Raw genomic sequence first — 24,566 nt, 5'->3', positions numbered from 1 at the left:
TGAATGGCTAAGGTTATTTAATTTACTTCATCCTTTTCCCGAAGTCAATATTTTGAAAAACGGTTAAGGTAGGATTCGAACCATCGATGTACCACTTGGGAGACCATTGTCTTCACCACTAGACTACGAGATCTTGTGCTGAATGGCTACGGTTCTTTGATTTGCTTTATTTTTTTCACGAAGTTTATAATGAAAAACTGATATGGTAGGAAACCATTGTCCTCACCACTGGACTACAAGTTCTGTTGCTGAACGGTTGTGGTTATTAATTTTTTTGATTTACGTTATCCTTTTTACGAAATTCATAATGAAAAACGTTCATGGTAGGATTCGAACCATCGATTTACCACCTGGGAGGCCATTGTCATAGCCACTAGGTTACAAGATATTGCGCAACGGCTGTGGTTATTTAATTTACTATATCTTTTTCACCAAGTTGATAATGAAAAACGGTTATGGCAGGAATCGAACGTAACCATCGATTAACCACTTGGGAGACCATTGTCTTCACCAGTAGACTACGAGATCTTGTACTCAGTAGCTACCGTTCTTTGATTTACTTTATTTTTTTCACGAAGTTCATAATGAAAAACCACTTGGGAGACCATTGTCCTCGCCACTAGACTACAAGTTCTGTTGCTGAACGGCTGTGGCTGTTTGATTTACTTTATCCTTTTCACGAAATTCATAATGAAAAACGGTCATGGTGGGATTCGAACCATCGATTTACCACTTGGGAGACCATTGTCTTCACCACTAGACTACGAGATCTTGTGCTGAATGACTATAAGGTTGTTTGATTTACTTTATTTTTTTCTCGAAAGACATAATGAAAAACGGATATGCTTGGACTCGAACATCCAGTTTGAAACATGGGAGAGCATTGCCTTCACCACCAGACCAGCAGAACTTCTGGCGAATTACCACACTATTTTATTTTAGTTCCGAGGATTTTACATAAATTTATATAAGTTTTCTTTGATGATGATGATTTATTTTCTTGTCTAAAACGCACAAAACTGAATCTTATATTCGTGGCTTTAACCTAATAATAGGGACCTTAAGCATGTAGGACGGGAACACGTACGACGACGGCAGCTATCAATACAATAGTTCATTGAAAACAAATGAATTATTAAATACCTATGGGAGTTTTAGACGTGATCTACGTTCTATCTACAACGGCAAAACGTCGTTTATACGTCCTATGTGGAACGTCTGATTTCAGGACCCGGTGAGCGCTACCTCGAATTAGGCTCTATAGAATTGTCCCTAAACGTAAACACAATGTTTTCAACGTCTTATATCTCATTAAATTGGTACAGTTGATAATATACAACAACGTTTTACCATAACATTTATTTAAAGGAGTATTCAAACCACGTCGTCAACGTGTTGCCGTCCTACATGCATAAGGTTCCTTAATATCAACATTTGTGTTGACGATAAAATATCACAGATATGGAGTCCCTTGAGCAAAGGAGCAACATTACCTTACCATAAGCTAGTTATTTGTGGCCCAGGTGAATCTAATGGTTACGGTGCGATTGTTTTGTAATTTTAATGAAGTCAATGAAGTCTGATTTAACAGGTCACAAAATAAAATTTGAGGAAAATGGTAATTCAGGCTCATTAGAATGTTTCAACATCTGCCATTTATTTCACAGCTGAAATTTCACTCCATATCTGCAACAGTTAAGACACACGAGAAGATCAACCCACAGCGAGCCGGTTGCGGTTTCAAGAGGAGTAAGATCCTAGAAAAATCTTTCTCCGAAACTGGGGTGTGACCAGCACAGAAGGGTCTTGGAAAATAAATGAGTGAACAATACGAAAACCGAAGAACGCAGCGGGCATAACTCTGAGAGTCTAAGACCTAGTATATTTGACATGGCCTAATTTTGTGATTGTAGGATCATTACTCGTTTACTGCAACTGAACGAGGTTTCCTAATACTCGAAATAAATGTATTATTCTCTATGTATTCGTCACCCGGCCTCGTCAGGAAGTGATATATTACTTTATATTACTAGTGCCCAGGCTTCTACGGGGTGGAACTCAATATGGCGACAAATTTGAAACTCCACTTTACTTTTTTGCGATCGTTAATGTTGAAACTGTAACATCATAACTCATCCCCAGACTTGACACGTGATTCAAGATGGCGTCGGGCAAATGTGCCGTCCTCGATTTAGCCGCTAGTGTGAAGCCTCTGACAGTTCTCTCTTTAATTTAGTCGTTTAATAATTATATAGTCGTTGTACTAGATTAAATAATGGACATTTTGTCCCACAATAATAATTGTACTTAGTCTACTTAGTTCAAAATTTTTGCTGTAAAATGAAATACTGCTGAAAATTTTTACACAGAAAACACTAGTAGCATTTCTTGCATGCTGCATTAATAGAACCTTCTGCGGAGAGGTAGAAGCCATTATAAACGGTTAACCGGTATAATTAATTTTTATATAATTATATTTAACACTCTTCAACCACGATAAGTTTTGACACATAAGCCTTGTTCATTATGCCATGACTGGCCAATATATCCTTCTTTAATTATACTACATTCTACTTGTAATTTGCGTCACGCGAAAGGACCACCAAACGTCCGGTGGCATGCAACAGTACAATAGTATTTAAGAATTAAGATGAGATATGCTTGGCTATAATTCAAATGTGCCTCCATGTCGATCAACCTCATGCAGTTAAGCTCATTTTGTGCAGAGCTTGCAGGTGTCTTAGATAAAAAAGGTAGGCTGTGATAAAGATAATTATATAATCCACCACGAAAGCGAAGCTGTACTTTAAAGGTTCGGCTCAATATAAAATAATTTGCCGAACATTCGACATCAAGATGAACAACACCAGCAGTAGCGCGAATGAAACGATGATTTTCGAACTATACCAGAGTACGGCTGCAATCATCGGGTATGCGCTAGCGTATGGAATTCTTGGCCTCCTCGGATTGGTTGGTGAGTAGAAACATTCAATCATTTTAATGTAACTATAACCATTACATTGCACTTGCTTTCTTTTCTCGTCGAGCTGATGAATAGAAATGACTATAATGGCTCTGGCTATAATGTAGACCAACCTATGACGATTTATATAGGGAGCTTTGTATATTTCACTGTATAGCTATACTGTGGATGTGTGTTGGCTATATTGGATCAACATTGGAAATTGGAAAATTGCTTGAAGACGCCTATATATATATAGCTAGTTCGTTATTGTTAGTGTTTCCAATATTAAGTTCTTTTTTATCTCAACATAATAGTGTCACGAAGCTTCAAGATTATACCTTTATTGAGAAGCATATATATAGTTGACAAATATATCAGATATAAGGAGGAATCTGAAATGAAATAAGCTTAAGCTGGTTTTCACAAATAATCTATTCGGGAAAAATTTTCCCATGCATGCAGGAACTCTACATTTAGTCAAATTAAATACTGCATGGGCGTAGGATGAAATAATACCCGTGGGACGTACGGCTATAGAAAGTTGCAGTTGTTTGTGGCTTTGGGACTAACAGATGCCCGATTGAAAGCTATACCTATAAAACGTTATTATCATGCATATTTATGTCTATCAACAATTACGTACAGTTTAACCTCTATAGGCCCGTTTACACCTGCGATTTTATGTGCGATTTTATTCTTTTGCATGCATGATAGACGTGAACGATTAAAAAGTTACGAATGCTCTGATGTGTACTAGCTCTTATTTGAACATACGCGTAACTAATTCACTCATTCAAAAGAAGAAAAGCGCAGCAAAAATTGCAGGTTTATAAACTTATGACCTTAGACTATTTCTACCAACACCCTATACCTTAAAATTCTTCTTTGTGACAAAAGTTACGCAGAATGTTTCTTTAGCTCTCAGGATTTTTCTTTGCTCTCGCGAGTACAAAAGAATCTTTAAATTTCCTTTTGCTTATATAGAGGTTTAATTATGTCTATGAAAATGGTACCAGTGAGAAAATGTGTGAATAGAGCAAAATATAACCTTCAACGGGAGATTGTACTAAATCACGCATGTAGCCTGGTGGAAAAATGTTCCAAATTAAGTTGAAGTAAAATAAAGTTTAAAATATAAATTCCTTGCGAAATGAGAAGGCGGGCAGATATATACTTGTACTCAAGTATGTTTCTTTTAAAAAACAACGGAAACGTCTAGTGGGTCATAGAAGGAAAATCGTGAACAACTACCTCACGAATACACAAACAAAATGTAAACAAAAAAATATGAATACGTAATTCGGTAATTGTGATCTGGCCCTACAATCAACTCTGGCCCTACAATCAAAAGTTTTCTTTGCGCATCACAGCTTTAGCTATTGTTAATCATTCCCCATAACGCCTTCATCTCGTTTAATCAAGTTATTTGACAGCGTTTCTCTCATCATTTTCCCTCACAAAATATGTCATTTACGGTGTCAAGATGAATAACTGGCCCTCACTCTATGTACCTTTCGCTTTTTCACAGGGAACATCATGGTACTCATGGTTGTATTCATGAACAAATCCATGCGAACAACAACTAATATCCTGTTGGTCAACCTATCGTCCTCCGATATCGTTTACACTCTCCTTGGCATGCCAGGGTATATGATAACTGATATTTGTAATCAACGCTGGATACTTGGTCGGGCAATGATTATGATTTGTCATGGAGTAAGCATGCTTTCTATAGCTGCATCTGCGTTAACGTTAATAGCTATCGCATTTGAAAGGTAAGTAGATGAGTACTATTCCCTTCAAGTAAATAGATGAATTCTATTAGCCTCTAAATGAAAGTATGTATACTCCAAGTTTAGAGGCGCTAGACGTTATCTTCTAGCAGAAATTGCCATAATTTCCTGGAAGTTAACCAATAAGAAGCCACCTAGCGACTATGTGTATCTTCCATGGTTAACTTCACTGCATGACCTGCAATAGTCCTGCATGGAGCTATTCTAATCGTCTAACTTTAGTTGCAACCATTTTCTGGTGGCTCGGTGCATGATTGTGGATTTTATTTTTGTAGATATTTAGCGATTGTCTACCCGTTAAAAGACAGAGTGAGGAACAAGAACAAGGCCAGATTTTGGATGCTATTTACTATTTGGGTCTTCTCCGTCGCTATTGCCTCGCCGTATTTCATCACATCAACAACAAAAACCGTGCCGCTGCATGTTAGAGAAAACGGCAAAATAACACTTCGAAACATTAAATTTGTTGACGTTGAAATGAATGTACTCGAGTGGCGAGTCTATTACATGATAATGTTCGTTTGTTTACATGTTTTTCCGTTTGTATCGCTTGGAATTTTGTATAGTGGAATAGCTCGCAGCATACGGAAACCCGATAAGCGACTGAACGAGACTGAACCTGTTGGCGAAGCCAGAAACCAGACCGTGTCGGGGATGTCAGAACGAAATCGCCGTAAGACAACATTAATGGTGATCGCCATCCTTGTTGGGTTTTTCATATGCTATTTCCCGTTCCATTTGTTATATATTATTAACATGCTCTTTAAGGATGTGGAAAATCATAGAGTTATTATAGTGTCATCTCTAAGGATAGTGATATCCTTAAACACAGCTTTGAACCCCATCATATACAGCCTATTGAGCAAACGATTTCGTGACAAATTTCGTGCCATTCTGTCGTGTTGTCAGCACAAGAAACATAATGGACGTGGTATCAGTACGACGCGTGCGCGTATTATTCCAGTGTGATTATGCTGTTGATAAAGTTTGTCTGTCTTAAAGTTTGTTTGCATGTCTTTATCTTGAACTCAATCTCTTGGAGTTTGTTTCGAAATCATTATCCGCGTCAGTCTCAGGAAGTACTACATGCAGAAGCGACATGAAGACCCGCGAGGGCAAAAATATTGAACTGTCTTTTTAAGTATTCCAAACATTAACCTATATAGTCGTGATACTATAACAATAACCAGATATTAACAAACACCAATAACGAACTCGAGCTAATAATTAAGTAACAAAATAACTTCTGTAAATAAAACGTTAATATAGGGAAATAAAAAAGTTATTTGACTTCTCATAATCTCTCATAATATTTTAATAACATGGCTGTTGTATAGTGGTATATCATTCGATGATGACTGACTCGTTCGCGGAACCTGAGAAAAACTAACATTTTATTGAATCTAGTGCATGCGCATCTTCCTATTTTTCTACCGATATTCAAACTGAATTAGCTACCATGCAGTGCATCGCCTCATTCTATGAGTATTTTTCGCCTTGTTAGGTCAAATTCACACATGTAGACTTGATGTGATTATAGCTGAATTTATACACGGTTAAAACTGAAAGTACTTTACGCGGTTACGTTTTGCTCAAAGTTGAAGCAATAAGTCAATTTTTCCAGGGGCACCGGAGCATGTTTTTTTGGCATCGGGCCGGGCGGATCTTTTAAAAGAATTCCACCACTCGGGCAGGAAGCGCTGGCGCCACTGGATTTTTTGCTAAGGCAAATAACTAATTTATTATCAATATGACACTGCAATTGAACAATAGGAAGAATCTTTCGTCCGTTTTTTTACCAATTCTCACCGAAACAAGACAAAGACGGTTTAGAAGTTCAATTTATTCGAGCGGCATCATCGTCGTATTACTCATGCAGCAAGAGCGTGAAAATTGAATTGACCAGAAATGTATTTTAATGCATTTATTGGGTGTGAGCTACACGACTTTATAGCACTTTGGCATGTTGGAATACATATTTTCAGCTATTTAATACCCCACAAACATTTTCGACCAAACACCAAGTCCGTAATTACAAGTTGTCAATATACTGTACCTGCATGCGAAACACGATGACATGAGAAATTCGACTGCATGACTAAAACAGAGAGACAATAGAAACCATTTTGGAACAGGGTTGCCAGGATTACTGAAAAAAGAAGCTTAACATTATTATAGTCGGCCCTTTGATTTCTTTGTTTCAAACAAAGAAAACAACGATTATGGCAATAATATTTGGCTAATTTATTTAGTAATCTGGCAACCCTGTTTTGGAAACCAATTTACCCACGAATTCAATATCGAATTAAACGTCTCGCTTCGTTGATTTTAGTTCCTCACTCTTAACAATTAAAATTTTATGTATAGTTCTCTTAAAGATCATTTCAACTCACAGCATGCTGTAGACAATCACTTTATACTGTCTTCTCGTTTATTAATCGTTTTATGTTTGCAATGCCTAAAATATATAAGCTATATGTAGTCCCTGTTCATTCATTTATCATGACTGACCAATGTAGCTATCTATATACAAATTATACAGAAAGCTGCATCTTCAAAAAATTCGCATCATATGTGGTAGGTTATATGAACTGCATAAAAAAGGCTAAGTTTCTGGACGTTTCGACCTAAGGGTCTTCGTTAGGAGATGTAGTACTGTTATTTTTGTGACTAGGTTCCGGATGTTATAAGTGTTTTTTGTTGTTTTTTTTAATTACAACCGAGTACGACATGCAGAGCCTAAAATGAAGTCTAATGAGTATAAGCATATACCATGCATATAGTTAGTTAGATCCATATTGAAGATTTTTCCCACTAGTCATTAAGTGATGTTTACTTTGTGATCAATGCATCGGATAGAGTAATAGGGACGAACATCGAACCTAAAAGGTCGAGTTAATGCGATGAAAGTTTATGTATAATAATTATGTTCCACATCAATGACTGCTCTTTCTGCTCTGTCCGAAAATGTTTCGAAAATTCAAAAGGGAATTCTCAGCTCAAAAAATAATTCCGATTTTTTTCGTCTAAAGATTCTTACATTAGTGATTATCCGTTGCTGCATGGCCGTATGGAGGAATTTCCTCCAAGGGGGCACACGGGCTGGGCGGTGGCCCACTACTAAATTTAATTAGGTAAAGTCAGTATACTGAAAGACTCGCCATATATAACGTTTTCATCCCACGGACATATACAAGCTTAGACAGACTAAGACGGGCTTAGTCCCGCTATATAGGAGAGTCAATTGGCACTGGAATTTGGGAACACTTTAACCAACAGGAACTCGAGGATTCGACTAATAATGATTCAGAAATAATGCTCGCAAAATAGGTCAAATGGAATAACGCAATGACATGACTTTCCCCGCTCGTATACCCATTTTGTTTTCTAGATTTGGTCAACCTGCGCTACTTGCTTTATTACCTTCACATGCAGGTATTTCTTATGTGTTTTGGACTCTCGACAGTTATAATAACATGGCATTACTCTGATGGTTCTTGGCAAGCCCTTCCTGTTTATATTTTATTGTAAGACAAATTTAAATTCAGACGTAAGTGCTAACGCTTATTCGTAAATTTAGGGGACGATACTAACGTTACGCGATAATTGAGAGATACGTTACGATTGTGGTGTTTTATTGTTTTGTAATTCATATCAGAGTCATTTTGACCACAGATATATGTGTTACTACAGATTACATTCAATTTAACTGACTTAAAAGGTCTATAGGTATGATCCTCCTATATCAACTATCGCTCTATCAGTTATGATATATATCCTTTATTAACAACTATCGCTCTACCCAATTTGTGTACACCCAATAGTTTACCGGATTATTGAGGATATCGCCTTGAAATAATTTTACCATTTGGGAAGTTGTAATATGGCATTGCAGCGCCTCTAATCGTCGGTGACACTAACATTACTAACTTTTAGTGATCGAAATATATCCTTTCTTCTTTTATACTCTTCGTTAATTGCATCTAAAATCCGACCTCGCATCGTGTTAACAATATATATCAATTTTATTTTGGAATGCATGGCAACTGCTTAAAGATATCCTCAGAAAGATATCTTAAGATCCTCACTGTATACAATTTCTATAAAAATTAATTCCAGATTTTTAAGACTTTCAAAACCTCGTGCCATTTGAGAAAATAGGTGTAAAAGGAAAGCAAAATGCAAGGAATAATGTATTTCAATGTATAGCTATAGGTATATGTAGTCATGAGCAACATTCAAAAAGCACATTTCAACATTCAACAAGCACATCGCAGATCACATCTGAATGACGCAAATATTCAGTAACTGGATAGCATCCAGCCCCACCTATAAGAGGATGTTCATGCATGCATGTTATAACTGCAGATACACAGAGCCGCCTTTCCAAGGTGGGGTCAAAACTTTCATAAGGGCCGGTTACGGCTGACAAATATATGAATGATTTGTAGGTGTAAAATGCCTCTTCACGATATGCCTATTCCCCTTGAGAGAATGTTTCATTTATATTTATTATACGAGTATGAGTACAATACCTCACTGATATTTTCTGTATTCGTCATTCGTTAAAATATGACACTTTTATACTCACTCGCTCGCAAGCTTGTTTAAAAATCGTAAAATATCGAGTGCCCTAGTCCAATATTTTAAATAATAAATGCACATGTGAGAATGTTTCATTTATAATTATTATACGAGTATAAGTAAAATACGTCACTGATATTTTCCGTATTCATCATTAGTTAAAATTTGACACTTTTTTACTCACTCGCTCGCAAGCTTGTTTGAAAATCGTAAAATATCGAGTGCCCTAGTCCAATATTTTAAATGATAAATGCACATGTGAGCTGCGAATGTATTCAAATTTCAAATAAATTTTGTTGTTTGAGCCAACAGGTTAATTATTTAATTTATTTGATCATCATGCATGCACGTTGATTAAACCTTAGAAAGTTCGAAGGAAACGACCATGCAACTATTTCACTTCTGCTTGATCGTTTAATATTTTAAAAGATATTTCACTTTTAAAATTTCACCATGTTTATGTTTATGTTTACTAAACTGTATTATTATTTTATATAACGTTGTCTTGAAAAACGTTCACTTGACAGTTCGTATCTCAGATTCAAAACTTCTTTGAATAACAGGCCACGCCAGGCGAGGGTACAAAAGACTATATATACGGTTGCCTGCGTCGCTATATACAGTGCTTGAGAAAATACAATTGCCTTCGGCACGGTACAGTTACCGGGGGGGGGCACATTATCATCAACTATTTTGGTCAATGAGTCCGCGGTACGTTGATGTTCATTAGCGGATGCACCAATGAACACATACAAACTTGCAATATAAACTTATAGATTAAAAATGGTAAAATTCATAAAATCAGCGTTTCTATTTACGTTTGCCACAATCGGATCGTGTTGCTGTCTTGGAGATCTATGGCCTGTTAAAAAATTAGGTGAAAATGAATTTAATTTACCTTTCTTTGAGGACATGGTTCTTCCAGCATAGGCCTTGTAGACGCGTGTACTATAAACACTGCCGGAAATCCACACTGAGAATCCTTCATTTTTATCTTACATTGATAGAAAATCTACTAACGATCAGTCCTTAATTTGCCAAGTACAAAGTTATAAATACTTCTCGAAATATACCCAAAATATGAAGAGAAATTCGATGAATAAACCTTTCTTTCAAGCAAGTAAAATCTGTTCATTTTCATCTCATTTACCATAGTGACGTTAGAAGCTGGTAATTTTCAAGCTAATTTCCATATTATGTAAATTGGCTGTAATTCCGCTGCCATAGCACGACAGACATAACTACGACCGAAATAGTTAGCAATGATTTCTGACTTATATTTTTTCAAATAAAATGACTACAGCTATCTGTTTCGCTATATACAATACTTGAGAAAATAAATATGCCTTCGGCATGCTACAGCCAGAGACGCACATTATAAGGGATGTAGGGGACGGGGTGAGACCACCCTCGAGCTCTTGTGAAATTAGTATTTTAAAATAGTCAGTCCAAAGACTCTTATAGGAGCAAGATAGTCGGTCCGAAAATCCGTCAGATATTACTATTTTGAGTCCATCTAGCTTTTGACTTGAATAATGCACTATGGAAAGGGGGGGGGGAATTTTTAGTTTAGGACGCCACCACCCCCCAGATATTTTTGTGTTATACGCTCCTGGGTACAGCATTTTATTTCGACATGTTCCACATGATGGCTTAAATTTTCCTCTTAGTCTCGGATCACTTCACCATCGTGCAAATTTCTACATTTGAAATCGTACCTTAAGTTTCCATACTGAAAGTCTGGCTTCCAGAAGCATGCGACTTCAACGTTTATAGTTACAATGATTCTATCACTAACCTGAAATAGCATAAAATCTACTAGAAAGTATTTGAAGTAGAAATAGGTTCATGATATTTGGCTTTTCATGGCTATAGATATACAGGGTGTCCCAAAAAAACGTAATTAACATTTTCAAGCCTAATTGCTAAATGAAAATGCTATCAAATCAATCGAAAATTGTCTCATTTCAAAGCCTGCTCATTTGTCTTTTCAACTATACGTTTCTTAAGTATTTCAGGCAATAATTCTATTTACAAGATAGATTCCCGCACAACCGGTGATTTTAAGATGCACCGTAATACTACAAATACTACCACCAAACTGTTTGGCAAAATATCAATCATATAACAGCATGCATGGCACTGTTATAACTGTAGCCGAAAGAGCTTTCCTTGTAGAGATCTAGCTACTTCAAAACACAAAGTTTGAATTTGCCAATTGTGTTTTTTTTTGGGATACCCTGTACGCCTGAGGAATATCATATATTTCAGGAATATACTTTATTCTTTAAAAACGAGGTTACATGTGTGATGGGAACCGACTGTTAAGCTATGCTTATTGCTATTTTTCGTAATTTTTTTGTCAAGTTCCACATTTCAAACTAATCCTAAGTGTTTAAAAAGGAGATAATTCACAACTGCGCATAAATCACACATATCCTATAGTGGCAAACGAATTGTCTAAAATGGTATTACCAGTGTCCTTCTTTTCACCTTTTCCTTTGCGACTTTTTGCATCGTCGACGTTATTTTTCGCCGATTCTTTTGTCGCCCCTGGAGGAATGCCGGCCTCGAACAGCAAGCCTTGTTTCAGCGACTGCTTTTTCTTCAATTCCTGTGAGCGGTCTTGAGTTGAATATCGCAGGGTCCCCTTTCCGCTCTGCGTTGATTTCAAGATGTTTCGACGATCGCTCGAGGATGACGTCAGCTCACGGCGAGCCCGCCATCTCAGAATGCGCCGACGTATTTCATTTCTGACCTAATAAAAAATTAAGATGAAATTTTCAGACCGTTATTTCAGGCTATATGCCGACACATTAGAAAAATTTCTCAAATCGCCCAAAGAGCTAGATTACCTACCTCTTGATTTACCAAACAGTAAAGGACAAATATCAAAGCACCCTACAATCATGAAAATAAAAAAAGAACCTAAGAACACAGCATAATATGATTAATATCCTTCATTCCTTCTTCAACAGCTGCATACCTTTAAATATTGAAAAGTCTGCCTATAATTACATTTTATTTTTTGCAGTTATATTTGAAGATTCCCCTACTTGTAGCCTATCCATTTCAGTAGATCGACAATTACAGGTAATCAAAGACCTATAGGTGACTAAGAATGCAATGTATTTACTCAAAACTCAATGAAGCATGCAAGTACCTGTAAAGAATTAGTGATAGCAAATATATACTGGAAGACAACAGAAGATTCATTGAATGCCATGACACCAAATACCCAGGTTATTCCTAAAATAGGAATGACTGCGCCGAACGTTTTGGAGGCGGACCTGGAATGCAGGATACAATTCGTAAATATTCAACTTTTTAAACAATTACAGATAATACCACAGTATATTGAGAAAGAACACAAGAGAATCTGAGTAAACAGGAGTCACTCCAAAATTTTATCGGCTTTCCCAAATGAAATTCTAAATAAAACAAGTGTCTACTTACTTTAAGCCACTATAGTCTGTTTTATCAGAAAATGTCGTCCAGGTTGTTTTAATGACAGCCAATAAAATTATACAATTCACCTTAAAAAGAACACAGTTCAAAGCCCTTTTTAAAAACTTGAAAACGTTTGCCATTCTTAAAAACTTGAAATTGTAACCAGAATATCTGGGCTCAATTGAAACAAACAAAAGTTATAATATTGGTTTTGGAAGCTTTTGAGTTTAATAGTGAGAAACTTCAAAATGTTTATTTAAAGAATTGGCATGGTGATATAAAAGAACTATGAAAAAAATTATTCTACTGACCAGGATTATGATCAACCCAGGAGCAACAAATGCCCAGATAGCTCCTGTTTCGACTGATAACCAACAACTTTAAAAGGAAAGATTTTTTCGTAAGTGATCAAGAAATCAAGAAGAGATTTTGCGTATAAACATGCATGACGCGGTACTTACTAATATTTTGATACGATGTCATTCCGTAGAACAGCCCAGGTAGTGATCGCAATAACGAGGGGAAAGCCTAAAAGCGAGAACACCACAGAGATTTCAAAAGAGAAGCAAAATAAAAGCGCGTCCCCGTGTTCTTCGCGGCGCTAAGAATCCCCCTAAGCTTACAAAAGAAATAAAGCGCTATTTTATTTAATCAGTAATTGGCCTCACTACTTTGCACTCCAAAATTTCAGGTGTAATTATAATAGTCCTATAGGTATATATAATGTTTGCTAATAGATCAGTATCCAATCAACAAGCATTTTTCTCCAAAATCTTCTGGTCAAATTGAGCTATTCCAAATGGGATTATGCAACATGCATTCTGAGTACACTTACAGGAAATAAAGTTTGGTGCATAACAAAGATTTTAATAGTAAATTTTGTGAAATCACAACTAATCTGGGAGTCATTCAGCTGTTCATGGATGCTTCTGTTTCCTTTGTAGCGGGAAACTATCTTTCGGAATTCAACATTTTCTATCCAAAACTCAACTTTTAGAACCGCCCATTTTAGGTTTTAGAGTTACCCATTTTCCAATAAGAACAGACTTAAGATGACCCCTGCAGGATCCCTGTTTCGCATGGTAATTTGGTGCCACTTTCAGTCTCCTCGCATTATGATCATGGGCGTTAAATCCACGAGTATCGCGTGTAGAATGAAAAACAATCGTGGCTCAAAAATCCAACAAATGCCTTTCAACGATTGATATGCAGATTTATCAACAAAGCTGTTAAATCTGTGTAAAAACTTATAGCTTGTTCCAGGGCTGGGTTCCTTCATCGCGCATGAACGAAAACGTAACTAATCTGCCCTGTCGCAATCGCCTATGTGAAAGAGGGTACTCACCCCAACCTATGAGGTATCCCAGCTTGCGTTCTCTTGCAACGTTGCCACGAAAGACTTTGGTGACCATCAAATAAATGTAAACGCCTTCGACCAACATCCAGAAAAATACAGCAAGGTAGAAATAGAATACCAACATAGAGACCGCCAGACATGCATTCTATAAAGTTCGAAAATAAAAGATGCAATGATCGTTTCATATTACTGACAAATTAATTCGGTATATAGCTTCAAATCTTTCGCTTCAGATTACAGATAAAATTAACAGATAAGATAAACTTTTATAATTCGAATTGTCAACTTGGCGGATAGGTCATTTTAGATGAACAGTGAATATTGTCTTTTCATCAACGTGTGTGACAGGAAACGAATATGCCAAAGTATGAATATACTGCAAGTGCATTTTACGGGCACATGTCATATTCATTGTTATACGTATACACTAGGGTAAAGTATAGCAACCATTGTAATCTTTTACGAAAGCGTGCATATATATGCAATTCAACAGGAGAAGGTAATACATATAATTATGGCTATATTATATAATACAGTTTTTTAATTACCTCAACTGGTTTAGCAGCAATTCCAATTAAGAAAATTAAGTCAGCAATCCCAAGTGCCAAGACCAAGTTCGTGTGGATTACAGCTCTTTCAGATTTTATGTTTCTGTTAAATTAATGTTTAAAACTCAATTATCAGTTCTTTCAGAATCAGATGTTTGAATCAGAATGAATCAGAATGAATCAGAATTTGGCGTGAATCAGTGGAAAGGCATAAAATATTGCGATTTGTAATGTCATTGATGAACACCAATTAATTAAGTTAATTAGCTAACAGTCAAGACTATTTTCAACAGACAATTTACATCCACAATTTGCTGCAGGTCATGACAGTATAAACATGATACTTACTTTAAAGAAACATAAATAACAAAAGTCAAGAAACATCCCACAATAGATAAAATCAAACCAATGTAACTAATAATGACCAGACGATATGTGTGTTCCTCTGAAAGATCCTATACAAAAGAGAAACTCTGTTAGTTTTTGGACTATACTTTAACTGAATTATACAGCTTGCCTATAAGTATCCACCTATATTTATGCAAGACAATCCGTTAGAGTGAATCATTTCTCCATGCATAAAATCTTCCATTCCAATTTTCGGAACACTTAATCATAACGCAATTTGCTTCTTCTAATTACGTCTTCGTAATAATTTATTAACCGCTTTTGATCGCACGATATCCCAACAACTATTGGAACTGAAAATAAAGTCCTTGGTTTCTTAACGGAACCGTGGATCTCCAAACAATTGTGTCTCGAGGCTAACCATGCGTGCCTGTGTCACGTGCATACTAAAAACTATAAGTATTCTCTATAACCAGTTTTCAATTTTTCAGCGGCCTGAAGCCCTTTGACACGCACACACATTTTCATGCATTAACCAAAAACCAGTCATTTAAATTTTCGAGATTTGATGGAGTCAACGTACAATACTGTATGCTCTAGGAGTCAATTTCTAAATGGCTGCCGCGCGCATACCAAAAATTGTTACTGATAATCATACTGATAATGCGCTTTTTAATTATACAAATGTAACAAAAATATACAAACTATCAGTCTTGCAAACCTGATTATTGGTTACTTTGAACAAAACGGCAAAATTCGTAAAGTGATAACATTCGCATCCGATGTGACTTTGATTTTCAAAAGATCTGAAACATTGTTTCTTTGACCATCTACCATGTTCACCTGAAAGACTGGAATTAAAGTAAAAAGATTTTACAAGGGGATGATTTTACGAATGCGGATAGCGTTCCAGTTTATATAGTGAACCTGTGTAACCACTAAACCTTTTAAGGTTTAAAAACCTTTGAATATCAGTCCTTATATATTTTGACTACATAATCATCATTGTGACCGAGGCTTTAAGAAGAACAAATTGTTAATTAACTGCGCTATTTGAACATTTTGAACTGCTCAACTCGTTTCAAATATTCAGTAATCTAATCTGGATCTCTAATTTCGATCTGTTCTGACTGAAATGTTATATAGCATATAGTTTGAATCAAGAAAATGGAGACTAAGTTTAGCTACCTTATCCCCACGCACAACGTTAACCAAAAATGTGAAAAAATATTATTTCTTGACCTGGAGTGCTATTTATACTTCTGCAACATAAATTGACTTGTATACTCACGAGTCATCTTCTATCCAAAATGAACAGCTGCTAGAGATACTTTTCTCAGCCTAAATTTTTGGAAAGATAAGTGAAAAATCATCAAAAATTATCTGTACGACTGTCAGTTTTAAATTCTAACTGTATCATGTAGCCAAATATTTCTAATAATACTAATAAACTTACAATATCTTTCTCGAACATCATTGCGACGGGGTCATTGAAAACATGCCGTGGAGGAGGTGTAAGAGCAGCATTTATTACTTTAGTTCCTATTTTAAGACCTCCCGTATTTCTTCTCATCTCACGATATGCTTTGTAAATTATACCAACAAAATATGCTTTGCCTATATAGAAAAATTGATCATTTATTTTTAAATTGCGTTCAACGAAAGTAAAGCGATCTTTTTTCAGTATCATCCCGTTAATTCTATTTACCGAATAGATTTAACTTATGTATTTATACAGAATATCGGGTGGCATTCACTGAAAATGCCCATGCAACTATAATTGACGATTTTTATTATAAGTATAGCAGAAATTGACCTGGATTTCAAGAATACAAAACACTAAGATATAGTAAAACTGCTTCCAGGATAATTTGTTCAAAATTAACCATCACAACACCAAGCAATTGTTGTTTATAATTATCAATGGTTGTCTAATTATTTACATCTCAGAGAATAAAGGGGACATGTTTAACAAGCATGCACAAACGGCCAGGGCGGTAGCTAGAAGCTTAATGGTGGGGGGGGGTGTATATTCATATATTCATCTTATGCCCGACTGATTTCTTTTTATCAGTCGGGCATATTGTTCTAACGGTGTATAAACATGAATAATATATGAATTTACACCCCCCAAATTAAGCGGTCTAGCTACGGCCCTGCAAACGGCCATGCAAGCCGAACAAATACATGTCCACTGTACCTTCGCTGTTTGGGTTAAAAACGGAATTAGGAATGACAATTTTTTCATCTCCTACTACGTTTTCTTGTTTAGAAGGAAATGAATATTCCTTTGATGAGGTCACGTTTATGACAGCTGCACCAAAAACTGAAACGAAAGAATGTGATTGAGTGGGATTAAACTGTGTAAATGAAAAAAAAAAGTGAGAATCATGCATCCCTATAGTCCAATTTTCCCATACCCATCGCACTCTCGCATATTTCATTTTTCCCAAAAGCAATGTCCATTAACACTTCGAGTGTTGAGTTCCTGCATTCCATTATATTTGCAAAAATTCGCCGGAGGAAAAGTGAAACCTGCATAGCACGAAGCAGTCGAAGCTGCATGAGCCTTACATGCAGAATTTAAATCTAACTGATTTCTTACCAAGTTTTCTTGCTTCTTTTGTGCTTCACGGTAGATATATATGGCATTATATTATTTTTTTATCTTTCGATCACTTCAAAACATCCACTTAGGTGATTATCGCGTAATGATACGAGGTGACTTGACCTATTACATGTAGACTAATTACACTACGATGATAATTTTTTGATCCCTCTGTATAAAACACGCGAGATACACCCTGTACACTTTCTTCTTTAAAAAACAGTTATTTATCGTTTACATGACACTTACCCAGCTCCTTAGTAACTTCCTGGAACGTTACAGCGCTTTCGTTTGCAAGATCAAGTTGTTGAGAAATAGAATTTCCAAGATCTTCTAGCACTTCGACTGCTTGCATTCCAGCATCCTGCATTGGAATAACGCAGAATGAATTTTATGAAATTAAAACCTTTTTATGCTCAGTGCCAGTGCCAGTTATACGTTCAAACTTCAAATTGACATGTAAAGCTGTCAAAACTGTTGTTAAAAACATGCACCAACTGTTAAAATGTGCATCAAATCTGTATTTACGTTTGTAGTTCGAAATATCTTGTGTTAATGCTTGCCAATGGATAGATTTAGTTCGGGTTGCTGTTTGTTTAAAATCTGTACACAGTATACTGTCCAGAAATAACCTAAAACTGCGGTTGCGGTTCAGCTCAACCTCAATCAGACGTGGACAGTACTGAACCAGAAATAGGACATTCGTGGTAAAGGCAGCGTTGAAAAGCAATAAAATTAAAATTGTATTTCCATTTACCTAAATCACATTCCTTTTTAGAATGACTTAATGTACACAGTCATAGTGATTAGTGTCTATGTCCTTAGGGCCACCGTGAACAGGGCACAATGCTTGTAAAAAAGACTCACCTGATTCTGATCAGTATTTGTCTGATTGCTTGTAATTAGATTTGCGGCCGCGTCCAACACACGCTGAAAAAAAGACGAGTTGATTACGGAGTCCGTTACGTTGTGCATTTTTCTTTCAACAAGGCTTACCTTTATTGTCTTTTTATCGTTAATGTCGACGTCGGAAGTATTAAAATTCTTGATAAAATTAACGTCTGAATGAAGACAAAAATTCTGAATCAAAATCTTTCCCACGCATATCAAATTATCTACCATTATATGCTAAGGCGAAAGCCTAAGTGCTGCACACATTCATGCAATTGGAAGTGATATGCCCTGCAAGTGACGCCATGAAAAATGGGCGTTACTAAAGTAACGTCAAACAAAATGTTTCATGAACAAAATTAGATATCATGAGATAAAACAAGTCCAGTCACGGCAGAGCTAGGTTAAATTAATGCAGCAAAATTTTAAATTCACATGCCAATATGCCCCAATGTGAGGAGTGTATGCACGTAATTCATTCATGAACTTGACCACTGTCTCTGAAAACATTGGAGATATGATATATGTATTAATACCTTCTTTAAATTTCTTCTGTTGTTCTGTCATCATCACTGTGGTTGTGGTTGGTAAAATATTGGCCTTGGTCGGTGAAGCCTTGATAACAGCTGTGTTGTAAGACCCAGTGTCTTTGTTTTTAAACCCAATTGTTACAACCAAGCTGGAAGTATGTAACACTGGATTGATGGTGGTAGGCGCTAGGATGTTGCTATTCGATTGAGCCTGTAGTGCGGGAGTTTGTCTAATGGGTTTGGAACGATATTGAACCGGAAGAACCGGAGAATGATTTATGAATTGGGAAGGTGTTTTCATCGGTGGTATAACTTCAGATTTCCTCCTTGAACTTGTTGTTAAATGTTGATTAGTAAGGGAGCTGTATAAATTAAAGAGAAACACATGTCGACACGACCAAAAAATCTCACAAAAATTTATTTAGGTAAAAAATATATATACTGAGCTGGTGAGTACTATATTGGCGACGAAAAGGTGGGAACCTGAAAGATGAGATAATATCATGATGAAAAATAACATTATCCAACCCGAACAGGCTCTGGACTTCCTTCCCCACCGGCCTGCTCGTGTTTGTACTTTTCCAAGCAATGGATGAAAACGTTTTAATTTATTGTATACATCCAGGCGATAAAAGAGGCAAGAAAATTTTTAGTGTGCATGTGTTTTTGTAAACGCACGAACACAAGACAAGTACAGATATTTCAAGTTTTAAAGTTAGAAAAATGGCAATTCTTTCTATTGGCATGCATGCTTAATACGAACTTTGATTGCAAATTTCTTCTCTATATATATACCGAAATTCCTTGGCACGTTCAACAAGTGATGATTAAACTGACCTCGTTATCGGGCGTGGTTCCATAATAGATTTCTTTGTTGCCAGTGATTTACAAGGTAATTTTGCAGAACCGCCATGGCCACAAGAGCGTGGATTCACTGAACTCGACTCTAATTGTGTTGGTGTTAAAAGGATGTATATTGGCTCAAAATCACCGTCTGATGACGGCACGAAGTGCAGCAAAACATCACATGTATCCCTAAATCCATTCTTTATCGAATTCGCCGATGCATTTATAATAATATCCAGTGTTGATAATTTCTCATGACACTTTTTATGCTCACGCACCATTTCTTCACGTATAGACCCACAAGTACAAAGCGATCCATTCGAATAACGAATTTGAAAAGCCACATTAGACGCCGTGCACATAATTGATATTTTAACTAGTGGTTTTCCCGATCCCTTTTTCACAGTTGGTTTTGAACGAAACCTTCGCTGCTCTTCGCATTTATAACTCTTTGCTTCACTTCGCATTCCTACAAATTAAAACAGCTAGGAGGTTCAACATTTGTATGGAAAATCACATATAATGATATGAAACCATCAAATAAAGTGGATCGCATACATGATAAAGATTGATACCGCAGGTATGCTATCAGTATCACAGTATCCATGTTAATCTCGCTACAAAAATATCTCAAAGTGAAAACAATTGCGATTCCGGAAACAGATTAAGGCCTTATTAATTGGAGAAAGCAGCGTTTTTGAAAAGATCACGTAAATTTGGGAGGAAGTTAAGTTTACTCAGGGAGTAAAGCGTTTTAAAATAAAATTGTAAACCGCAAAAAAAAATTAGAAAAAAGGCGGGAAAATTAGGGAAGATTGCAATTTTGTCAATCTTCTATTTTTAAGTTCGCTTAGCTATAATTTTTCGTCCCAAAGGCAAAGCTGAAATTTTATTGCCTCTCAAGCATTTTTAGAAGGGTTGATTTTAAAATCACTATCCGGTGGATAGCGCTATCCAGCTTTCGTATACAACCGGCCCAGGCGCACATTACTATGCGTTATATCATGAAAAGCTATGTAAGCCTTCCGACATATACGACATGTGTTAACTGTTTTTGAACTTCGAAAAACAATGACTGTGAAACATTATAATGATGCGAACACGAAGGTCCGGAATAATGCCATACATGTATGCAAATCCTCGTCAAAGGCGATCCGTTTCGAAGCTCATAAAAAACCCTAAACATTGTGCCAGCACACCCTAGGGTATTTATAAACATTTTTCCAGAACAACCTATCAATATTGTTTCAGAACAATGTGTCCACTGACTCCTTTACAAACATTTCAAGAACAGCTAGTATAAAGAAGCCGACTACAATACAAGGAGAGTTAAGATCTAGAACCGTATTAAAATGGCCTTTGGCATTTGGATAATTAGAAAGTGTGGATGGGGTAGATCTTAATCATCTAATCACTTCTATAATTGTTTTTTTTATGCCTCAATCTATTTTTTCCATTATTACCTCAGAAACGCCAAAATAAGCCGCTAAGCTGATCATGAACTCAAGAACATTTTAACATTTCAAGAACAATGGCATACAATCAGTCAGTCAGACTGTCTCGGCTCAAAAGTCCCTACAGGATACACCCTAGTTAAGAGTATAGGGTATGAATATAAAAGACACGGTTCCTAGCTGGTTTTCGAAATTTACATAAATGCAACTTAATATGTTTATAATTTGCCGTAAATTGCTTTTCTAGAAAGCCTTTTATTCCATGATTTAAATCAGAATGTCCTGGAAAAATGTTTTGGAATTCGTGATACCTAGTAAACTATGCTTATGGAAAAAGCGATGAAGGAAATACGAAATTTAAGTATACTTGTACCTTAGTAGTTTTTTTTGCAGTGCGATTTCTTAATCTGGTGTTACCACGGGCACGATTATTTTTTTGTATCATATTAGTTTAAGTTATAAATACATATATAATCAGCAATTGCATGTTTAAGAGGATAAATACACGGGTTTTACAACGAAAGTCGACAGCATACCCGACTCGGTTTAAATTCGACTTATGCATGCAGCAATACCATCTTTTACCCGAGTCAATTTGCTGTTGCGGATCAAATTTTCCTGAATTAATAGAGGCGTCAAACCTTGCAATTGCATGGTAACGGTTAATATTAAATTGAAAATGCGGGTCTTTTATATACGATCTACAGGGTGCCTCAAAAGAGTGAAACATTAGAAATTCGACATTGTTCTAATTTGAAAGGCTGTCTTGTTAAAGCCATAGACACGAGAAAATATTGACGGGACGCGTACATAATAGTTGAAGTTGTTGGGAATTAAATTACGTTGTCAAGCGAAATTTAATCTATATATAGGGAATTTATTAAAAGAGTTTGGGCTTGCATACTATAATATTTTTAGATGGTAAAGATAAGATACCCAAAATTGCTCAATTAAAAATATAGTCCCCCGTAAATGGATCAACTGCACGCAGAGAAAGGGTATTTATACTATTCAACGATGACGATGTCTCAAGTACAAAATTCCATTCAAATGTGCTCACCCATCAGTTCAAGAGAGCACTCAAGATCTCATATCAAAACAATAGCACATCTCTAGACACCATGTATTTGGTATAAATAGAGATGAGTGTATCATTCCGTCTTTCAAGACATAAATTTTACTTAAAAAGTTTTCCCTTTCATCCTTTCCTCTTCATGTGTAGTCATTTTATTGCTACACCGAGCACTCTATATTATATACAAAAGCGAATGTCCTTCAAAGCCCATGAGCCAAATTCAAATTACCAGACAAAAGGGAGTTTGCTAGAAACGTCTATGGCTATGTTCTTAACAATCTTGTATAGTGCAATTCCAATGGCATTGTTATCGGATTCACTACAGACGTGGGTCAAATGTTATCATTGACATTATATCAGCATATCTTAAGTGTATATAGCCATGCATATAAGCCAAAGTCGAACCATACGCATAAAATAACTCCGATTTCAGTTGTCTGATACGTAACCATTTTAGATTTCTGATTAACAAATTATCTGACAGAGAAATGTCCGGCCTATTATGTTACTTAGTTTCTCAATTGGATGCGGAATCGATGCATGGACAATACAAGCCAAGGCCCTTCCCTCCATAAACCAACATAAATTCTCATATAAAGGCACTTTGTTTTTAAATATTAATTATCGTCGATTTCAGTTTACGATTTCTTTCCGCGGTTTTTAAAACGAGTTTTCCATTGACAATTCGAAGTACAAAGGAAATACGCCTTTTTTCAATAAGGCATGCAATGCAGGCAATTGATCTGCCCAGCACAGTTAACCAGCGGATTTAATTAAAACACGACCGCGATAATGTTCCTTTTCATGGATACAAACACGATTTAGATTTCAATCAACTCAACGGAAGGTAACTATAGAACTGAACTCTTTTCACCTTCACTCCATGAGAGCAGTGAAGCGAGAGTTAATTAAAGTCGTAAGCCAATCCTATGTTACCAACGTCGTTGGACTTAAAATCCAGAGGACTCGGATTTGACACTGATGGCGCTGGAAACAGCGCTGAGCTCGGTAACTCGACGAGAGAGGGAGAACTTCGCAGCTAAACGTTGTCCATTCTTGTAACAGACAGGGGGCAGAAGGCGTTTGTTTGTATATATAAAAGACCGATTAGCGTTAACCCTGACTGAACATATCTATTTTGTTTGATAACAGATGTACTTCTGCATTGCAGTTCATTCAAGTTTGTTTATTAAACATGCTGAGAAATAAACACTCTATTAAAGCGAAAACGTTTTGTGGAACATTACGCATAACTTTCTAAACAGCTAAGTACATAAATTTCAATTTGAAGATTTGTGATACCCCATGCACGCAGGGTAGGCGGACTGGCTTTTAAGCAACCAGCCCAAGTCTATAGACGCATATCCCACACTAGGCAAAGTATGATATGGCACTACTGGCTATACTCAAGATGAACTCGATCCATATTAGACATATATCACATTTGAGTTGGTCGAGAAGCTGATGGTAATCGATTGGCTTACAAAAACCGTAAATCCAATAGCATTTTACTATTTTCCTATTTTGTTACACTATTTACTAAATAATCATAGTTGACTTCAAACAGGTTTTTATATCAATTCTATACAACCAGCCCGGATAATAAACAAGGCAATTCGAACATACATGTATATATAGCTACATATATAGTACATTAGCCAGCGCGACAATTACAAGCAACATTCAAGTACCTCACTGACACTGAGACAACGACACGCTATGACATGCAATATCAATAATACATCAACAATGCTCGCACGTAAACACTGAAATTGGTGCTTTGAAATACAATTCGCATAACTAAGCTATCAGCAGATATGCTGTCGCGAACATGAACATTATTTGGCGATCAAAATGCGGTTATTAACACATACCGAAATAATTTAATTAGTTACAAATCGTGCCAAAATATGTACTAACCTTTGCTAAATTCTATTAAGGAATTCGCCAGACACAGGCCACATATAATCAGCTTGAAATACATCTTCGTTCCTCCCCACACAGGCAATACACACTTGTAAATGCGGCCTTCTCGTACTTAATACTGCAACTTAGCCAATATTATTCGACTCTTAGGGTATCCTTGTTTACTCACGAATCGCTGAAATTACAGAAAT

The 24,566-nt window shown here is 36.3% G+C and overlaps 2 protein-coding genes across 2 annotated transcripts; one reads left to right on the top strand and one right to left on the bottom strand.

Annotated features, from left to right (window-relative positions):
- The first annotated feature begins 2,676 nt into the window (after positions 1 to 2,676).
- Positions 2,677 to 5,942, top strand: LOC114520796 (octopamine receptor 1-like). Its single transcript, XM_028541129.1, has 3 exons — positions 2,677 to 2,974; positions 4,494 to 4,740; positions 5,034 to 5,942. Exons 1-3 carry the CDS (start codon positions 2,857 to 2,859, stop codon positions 5,725 to 5,727), a joined length of 1,059 nt encoding a protein of 352 aa, XP_028396930.1. The 5' UTR covers positions 2,677 to 2,856; the 3' UTR covers positions 5,728 to 5,942.
- Positions 5,943 to 10,604: 4,662 nt separating this feature from the next.
- LOC114520847 (adhesion G-protein coupled receptor D1-like) lies at positions 10,605 to 24,451 on the bottom strand. Its single transcript, XM_028541191.1, has 19 exons — positions 24,370 to 24,451; positions 19,912 to 20,389; positions 19,081 to 19,436; positions 18,650 to 18,714; positions 18,521 to 18,583; positions 17,903 to 18,017; positions 17,246 to 17,371; positions 16,502 to 16,662; positions 16,337 to 16,386; positions 15,767 to 15,896; positions 15,046 to 15,152; positions 14,698 to 14,800; positions 14,138 to 14,294; positions 13,254 to 13,320; positions 13,104 to 13,170; positions 12,799 to 12,878; positions 12,506 to 12,632; positions 12,202 to 12,243; positions 10,605 to 12,100 (listed from the first exon to the last, which is right to left on the bottom strand). Exons 1-19 carry the CDS (start codon positions 24,431 to 24,433, stop codon positions 11,771 to 11,773), a joined length of 2,688 nt encoding a protein of 895 aa, XP_028396992.1. The 5' UTR covers positions 24,434 to 24,451; the 3' UTR covers positions 10,605 to 11,770.
- Between the last annotated feature and the right edge of the window lie 115 nt (positions 24,452 to 24,566).

This window comes from Dendronephthya gigantea, unplaced genomic scaffold (genome assembly GCF_004324835.1).
Source record: "Dendronephthya gigantea isolate DGI-Jeju-01 unplaced genomic scaffold, DenGig_1.0 000018F, whole genome shotgun sequence".
Taxonomy (NCBI): Eukaryota; Metazoa; Cnidaria; class Anthozoa; order Malacalcyonacea; family Nephtheidae; genus Dendronephthya; species Dendronephthya gigantea.
Note: the sequence above shows the minus strand (reverse complement) of the source record. Positions and strands in the feature narration are given on the sequence as shown.

What these genes read in the sequence shown, in the direction of transcription:
- LOC114520796 (XM_028541129.1), top strand. Translation starts at nt 2,857, where the DNA reads ATGAACAACACCAGCAGTAGCGCGAATGAAACGATGATTTTCGAACTA. An exon ending in TGGCCTCCTCGGATTGGTTG is followed by an intron (nt 2,975 to 4,493) that starts GTGAGTAGAAAC and finishes GCTTTTTCACAG; the next exon opens with GGAACATCATGGTACTCATG. An exon ending in ATAGCTATCGCATTTGAAAG is followed by an intron (nt 4,741 to 5,033) that starts GTAAGTAGATGA and finishes TTATTTTTGTAG; the next exon opens with ATATTTAGCGATTGTCTACC.
- LOC114520847 (XM_028541191.1), bottom strand. Translation starts at nt 24,433, where the DNA reads ATGTATTTCAAGCTGATTATATGTGGCCTGTGTCTGGCGAATTCCTTA. An exon ending in ACGATAAAAAGACAATAAAG is followed by an intron (nt 18,584 to 18,649) that starts GTAAGCCTTGTT and finishes TCTTTTTTTCAG; the next exon opens with CGTGTGTTGGACGCGGCCGC. An exon ending in TCAAAGTAACCAATAATCAG is followed by an intron (nt 15,153 to 15,766) that starts GTTTGCAAGACT and finishes TCTTTTGTATAG; the next exon opens with GATCTTTCAGAGGAACACAC.